This window comes from Austrofundulus limnaeus, unplaced genomic scaffold (assembly GCF_001266775.1).
Source record: "Austrofundulus limnaeus strain Quisiro unplaced genomic scaffold, Austrofundulus_limnaeus-1.0 Scaffold62, whole genome shotgun sequence".
In the NCBI taxonomy this organism is placed as follows: domain Eukaryota; kingdom Metazoa; phylum Chordata; class Actinopteri; order Cyprinodontiformes; family Rivulidae; genus Austrofundulus; species Austrofundulus limnaeus.
In genome coordinates, this window is record NW_013952464.1 from 925,219 (window position 1) to 932,243 (window position 7,025).

General features: G+C 42.5%; 1 protein-coding gene across 4 annotated transcripts in view; it reads right to left on the reverse strand.

Moving 5' to 3' along the window:
- The window catches only part of tafa1b (TAFA chemokine like family member 1b), a 161,418-nt gene extending 154,764 nt beyond the window's left edge, over positions 1 to 6,654 (reverse strand). For 2 of the 4 annotated variants that reach the window (XM_014009851.1, XM_014009849.1), the window contains exons 1-2: positions 5,991 to 6,650; positions 4,000 to 4,136 (exon numbers count right to left, since the gene is read on the reverse strand). In XM_014009851.1, the coding sequence (XP_013865305.1) occupies positions 4,000 to 4,123 (124 nt within the window). In that variant the 5' untranslated portion in view covers positions 4,124 to 4,136; positions 5,991 to 6,650. Of the gene's footprint in view, positions 1 to 3,999; positions 4,137 to 5,990 lie in introns of all 4 variants that reach the window. The other 2 variants (XM_014009848.1, XM_014009850.1) reach the window with 2 other exon arrangements.
- Between the last annotated feature and the right edge of the window lie 371 nt (positions 6,655 to 7,025).

Consider the following 7,025-nt stretch of genomic DNA (forward strand, 5'->3'; position numbering starts at 1 on the left):
GTGTGTGTGTGTGTGTGTGTGTGTGTGTGTGTGTGTGTGTACATACACGGGAAAATAAAGTTTAAAATTTTCTGTTTTAAAGCATTTAGATTTCAGTTTTTTAAAACTGACCTATTTTTCAAGTTCTAACAAGTTAAAATGAGTGCTTTAGCTGTGCCTCTTCTGTTAAATTGTATCCGAAACTTGCTTAAGCTACTCTGTCAGAGATATAATAAACAAAGCAGCAGCCTAAATGCTGTTAGATTCACATCGCACCCCTGGGCCTTGGCATAATGTGAACTAYATTCACTAAACGAGGAGTAAATAAATACTCTTAACTTCTAAGTGTAACTTAATGGGATAACACAGACAAATAACGTCTTTGAACAGTTTAATTTTAGCACTGGAAGATGCCCAGTTTGCACAAATTTCCTGCAGTAAGGTGTGGATATTATGGARTGGTCAGACCATTACTGGTTTTTTGACAGAGTCCAGTATGTGCAGTGAAGAGTGGCCTGGTTTGTGCAGCAGCAGCAGCAGAGCTGGCAGTGAGCACTTCAGCTCAGCGTTGGCAGGTGGAGAGAGTGCATTGCCCAGCTTGTTTATGTCATGTCACATTCAGCTCATCTGTCAATGTAGTGGATTATTTCTTGAGAGACCAGAATTGGCTGCCCGGAATCAGGACACCATCAATCTTCAGCCGCACAAGCAGGACGCAGGGGAGACTGTGTGAAGCAGAGGCTCATGGGAAAGAGAGCGGAGCCGGTTTTGTGCGCCGGTAACGACGCAGCCGCGAAAATTGTTACTCAATCTCTTCATCTACGATGGCTGTTTGCTGGCTGTGGGAGAAAAAAAATTATATATATATATTTGAAACTTTACTTCTACATTCAATGTTTTATTATTATCTTCCAGTGCAGTTGTAGGAGGCAGAACAGCCACTGTTAGATGCTTAAACACTGCCTCCCCTTTATAGATACCCACGTATCCCTTTCTGTGTTTATTTTGGTCGATGTTGGATAGGTGTTAGCTTTCGAACCACTTTGTCTCTCAGACAGCCCTCCTGGCTGCATTCTGAGCTCTACAAAAGCTCATTTTCTGGGAAGATGTCCAAGCCCCAATGTCCCTTTGAAAGTTGGAGCATGACTGTTCAGAAAACAATACAGTAGCATGGCGTAATGCAAGGCATATGAAAGGAGATTTCCTTAATATCATCCATCAGGGTTTAGGTTTATAAATGGCTAACGTTTACTAATGGATGGTGTACATGTATACATTAAATCAAGCACATAACAAGAAAATGCACCGTGGCAGAAAATGTAAATCTTGTAACTTTACTTAGCCAAATGGATGTTTGAGGACAATACATTTCATTTTTCTCTCTGCTATGTCCTACATACACATAGCTATTTATAGCTGATGCCTTTAGACTCAATGAAACCAGAGAGCTTCTCCAGTTCTAAAATCAATCCTAATTCAAATATTTATCACAGCATTTCAATTCTGAGAGAGAGAAGTTCTGGTTAGATCGGTTAAAGCCACTCCACGGCTGAGTAAGATTGATGTCAGCTTAATCCTCTTAAAAATACATGATATACAGTAAATTGCAAAGCAGCAGGACTAAAATGTGTTCCTTTTGAGTAAATGGTTGTAATASACTATCGTCCCATGGAAGCTTGCTGATTAGAATTGTAAAATATTCTAACTTCAGAGCCTAATTGTCAAAACTAGTTATGACTGTCGTCCATCACATTTTGCTTAAAAGTTGTTTCAGAAGAAACTTTTAAAACCAGATTTTGAAATAGGACAGACTGGGTTCAACAAGAAGGCAAACATTTTTAGACCCAAACAGGTATGAGGACTCTCTGAGGATTATTGGATTCATTTGTCTTARAAGGAGTTTTGAGGACCTACTTGTTTGTTTTGGCTGTGATTGCTCAACACCAGGGTGTCCACACAGCCACGTCGCTTATAACCCTCACAAACAACATTGGAGTTGTAGGTGTGGTGTAGGACTTTTGTTTATGCTTTATAGGTTTAAAGGGGAACAAACATTAGGAAGGAGTTACAGAAGCCTGGACTCACGTTACACATTCAAAATCCTGTCTTAGCAGACAGCAACAGTTCTACGATAGCAATTTAAAAGTGGCATTAAGAGCGCAGGTGCTGAAAAACGATGTAACTTGTTCGACCAATCAATGCGCATTAAYGTATAAACCAATCACATCCACTTCACTCAAGTGTACCTATTGAACCATAAAGAGGCTCTGAAACAAAAGCCGAAAAGACCCAATAAATGCAGTTATAGACAACTGATTTTCACAGCATATCAGTGTGAAAAACAACAAAAAAGACCAACTACTTAAAGGGTAATAAGGATTGTAAAGTAATTCTCTGCGGTCTTAAAGCATGTATTGTCACCGTGATGATGTAATTAAAACATTGGCTCCGACTACAGGATGCCAATAATGAAAAAAAGACATTTGAATCTTGGCACAAATAATTTTGCATCTCATGCTTTCCTACAATGCAGGGCATGTTCTCAGACCTGATGCGTCAGTAACGCAGCTCTTGTTTCCCCAGAGGACCCATGAAAATGCCACACCGTAATGGCTAGAGTAAAGAAGAGATCAAGTAAATGTGCTATCATGTAGTCTTTTCTTATAGACACTTAAGCATTGAGCGTGTGAGTTGATCCATCTGACAGGAAACCTTTGTGAACCCTAGACCGGCACAAACTTTTAGCTGCATGACTTTTTAAGATTTACAACAAGAAAGGGTCAAAGAGGGGATGTGCGGGGGCTGCTCTTTTTTCCTCTCATTTTCTTCCCCTTCTGGTTCACTGCATTATTCAAAAAAGACACTTACTGAGCCTTGCACTTCCTTGTACTTGTTTGGCACTAAGCTTGACTTCCCAACCAGACCAAAAAAAAAAAAAGAAAAAAAAGAAAAAAAAGAGAAAATATGGAAGTCATCCTTTAAAAATTTATTCCAAACTCTCTGTTGCTCATCCCTTACTGCTTGCTCCAATTAACGAAGCTGGAATGCTTTGAGAACTTTCTATCTATCRTAGCTAGGATTTTCATGTGTCAGCKGTTCCAGAGCTAAAGTAAGCCAATTCTTTGACATGCTGCTTAAAGTCACCATTGTTCACAAGGAGAGAGAATTCAGGGCTGTATTTTTTCCTCCCTCTCCTCTTACTCTGCTTCAATTACTGTCTTTTTTACTTGGCAATGCAACACACACAAACGGAAGCAAGCAGARGACAGCATCAATGTTTAACAGCCGCTTGGCATCCAGAGAAAGCCCCACTCTGCGTAAGGGTTCAGCGTGAAAGTAACACTCATTGTTAGAAGCTTAAGGATAGCATTTGCTTTGCTCTATAAAAACACATCCTTTCCTTGTAGCACTCCCACATACACCATACACTGTTCGAGAGAGCTTTTCCATAATCAGAGAATTAGATCCGCCTCTGTGTCTACCCTCCCCTTTAGCCCTTTACAGTGCAGAAGGCGTCGAGCCTAATTGCCAAGCATTTCCAGGGCAAAAGAGGGAAACATAATTGTCATTTCAATCTGAACCACAGTGATCAAAGCTCCCCTTAGCTACTAGCACAGTAATATGGATTGTTGCCCACAGCTTGTCCTACTTGCATGCCAGCTCGATTCAGGGTACTCTAGTCGAGAATTCCTCACCTCAGTTGAGTCATCTCTCAGTCTTAGATGTTCTAACAAGTATATCTGCAAGTCAAGAGGTACGCAAGTCTGTTTACCACTTTGCTTCCTTTAAAAGTCAAAGTTGTGTAACGTAAGTAAGAGGTACAATTAACAGCTTTCACCTTTGTTTTTCTTGCACTGTGAATCACCAGAGAATAGTAACGTGGCAAGTCACTCTGACATGCTGCAACACTTTCTATTCTTTTCTTTTCCAAACAGCCGAAACTGGTGACTAGTGTGAGGTCATACTGTATTATTGCTGTGCTGTGAAGCTGAAACTGAAAAAAAGTGGTGAGGCACATACCCAGGGTGAGGATGTCGGTGCGCCCTGGTCGGGCCACGTGGTGCTGCTGGATGGTCTGATAGAGCGAGGCCTGGCACAGCAGCAGGAAGCCGAGGCTAATCCACACAACCAACAACCAGGACATGGTAAGGCTGAGTCTGCAGGTCGGCACACAGAGGCGGGGGGGCACAACAACAGAACCAGGTTACAAATGTCTCCAAACGTTAACAGTAGACATTAGCATTATTCGGCATAAAAAACACAGGAGACTACATTCACCTGGTGATTTATTCAGCTATACTGAAGGTTGTACAATGAAATAAAAAGTAGAGAAGGTTTAATGTGTTGATCCTTTCCAACTTGTTTGGGAATTCTTCCAATTCAGACAGAATAATTAGTGACAATCAAAGACAAAAATGCAATAACCCCCTCTTGAAAACATGGGAGGATGACTATTACATAAATGGCGGAATTACACTAAAGCATTGACAACATTTTCGTGAGTTTGCTTTGGACCTGTCTAACTCCTGGTGAGGGCCAACAGATGAAAACAAGCCTTCATCCCGACTGAAAAATGAGTCTCTGCTCCTGATCAGGACTAATGGAAAGTCGCCCACCTATTCTAAATCAAACTCAATTGTGTGTCTTCCTGTGCTTTTCAAACTTACATCCTGCCTCAGGTCTATGAGACTATTGCTTTCATTTAAGACAAATTGAAAACCTTGAAAAGGTCTTTAGTTTTCTAAAGTGAGCGTCGTGTATTTTATCTGAAAAGGACTCAGCGAGTCGCTGACTCTGATCTGATGAGCTCTGATGAAACCGCAAATTTATTATTTATGCCAAATCCTAATGCATAAAACGAAGGTCTCTACAGTCGTGAACCTTTTAACTTTTTCAAAGAAGTGATTCAATTCAATTTAAGCTGCTTTCAAAAAAATAATAATGTGTCAAAGCCGACCCTATTCTGTGTGTTGATATGCATGAGATTGGGGCCATTAGGGCTGCTAAATATTACCCGGCTGTTCTGCAACCTCATTGACATTGGGATGGCTACTTAATAAACAGTAAAAATTAAGCATGTCATTACTCAAATTATAGCCACCCCCACCCCTACACTAAACACACTGGAATGATGTTTGTTTGTTTTGCTTTTTTTTCCTTTTAGGAACAGGTCCCAAGGTTTTTTTTTCTTCTTTAACACACAATATGTTCTCACCAGGCAGGATTTGAAGTGTGTACTCAGAAAGGAGCGCTGCACTCGCCCAGTTCATTGTAGCTCTATATTCAACAGAGATCCGGGGATCTTCAGTAATCTAAAGATGCTCTTATGGAAAATAAAATGAGCTTGATCGCAGCAGATTATGCGCTCATGGGGGACTTTAATGAAATGACTGCGCGCGTCATTCCACAGAAACTTTGCATCAAAACAAAGCGCTTTACACGCAGCTGTCTAATTCTTCAACAGCATCCCTTCGCTTTCTGAGACGGGGGAAAAAGGGAAGAAAAAAGAGTTCAGTCACACATTCGCAGCGACAGACAGCAGATTGCCAGGTCCAGCGGGAGAGAGTGAACACGGTCGGAGCGGAAAACATCAGGAGCACCTGCAGGCGCGTAACCCACTGATGCACCTGCACGCAGCAAATCTATAATAAAATCAGAGCAGCCCCACTCTGCATGTCACCTGCTGCGGGAGACGACTTCAGCAGTGACTCCCAGCACCGAGCACTGATTGTTTAAGAAGAGGAGGGAAAAAAATCAATCAGAGTGAACGTCCTGTATCTTAATGGGGATGCTCATTAGGCTGAGCATCTTTTCCTTCTTCATACCCTCACAACATAAATATGATGGAATATCTGTGGGATGGAACATGGGGTGGATTTTTTTTCAGGTTTTTTTTTTTCATTGTTTGCTTGCCACTTTTGATCAGCTTTACTCAACTCAGACACATGGAACTCTGCGCTTCATCCCAAACACCAGAGGAATTCCTCTGATGTCCCACATCCTTACCGTACCTGAGCTGTGTGTTCAGGAGGAAAAGAAGCTCAGTCACAATCTGCCCGTCTCCTCAGCAGACTCACTCCTCTCTCTTAAATCCATCCATTCTGTGAAGCCAAGGGGATTGCTGCTTGAAATTCCACCACCAGGTAAGCACAGAAAAAAAGAAGAAAAGGAGGCTTTTCCTCGTGTTACCCTCCTCAGGACCTCTTCTGCTCAGGTTCTTTAAAAAAAAAATCCTTCCCAAGACAAACAGTCACCATGAAAGCAGAACACTCAGGGTGTGAGGCTTTGTCACAAACTGGACAGGGATGGTCATGTCACGGCTGTTTCAGCCACATTTGTGCAGATCTTCTTATTTTCAGTGTCTCTACAGCCGTCAGTAAAACTCCTGTGCTGGGGATGAAAAGAGGTGGGCTGGGAGTGGGTGGGAGGGGGGCTAGTTCACCCTCCTCACTCGTCGTCTCCCTCTCCCGCGTGCAGCGGAAGGCTCCAGTGGAATGACCGCTCTGTCTGCTCTTGGCTGCATCCCCCCATTGAGAAGCCGTGCTGATAGTGTGAGCCTCAGTCCTCCCTTCAACGCTGTAAGTAGAGAGTCTGTGTCAGGCAGGCAGAGTGAGTGCGAGCGAGCATGCTGGTGTGTGTGTGTGTGTGTGTGTGTGTGAAAGAGAGTGTGTGAGTTACAATGTAGCCCAGCTGGAAAAGAGAGGGAGAGACCGAGCTGAGAGGGAGTCAGATCACATGATTTAAAGCAAGACTACCCACTCCTGCATTGAGACTTCATCGGCAAATGGAGCATGCTTTATTAACCCGAGCCTCTTTACGTCCGCACATCTCATTCAGAGCATCAGGAGGAACACTCGCTGTGGGACGTGTCTGCCATGTAGGCAGGTAGAGAGTAGCAAAATCATAAAAAGAAAGAAAGAAAAAAGCGAGGAGCGTCACTTCCAGCATAAAATAGTGTCTCATTACATCTCTGCAATCATTTTTTTCCTCTTCTTTCTTTGTGGTGACAGGTGACAGTTTGTTTTCACAGCAAGCCTCAGAGGATG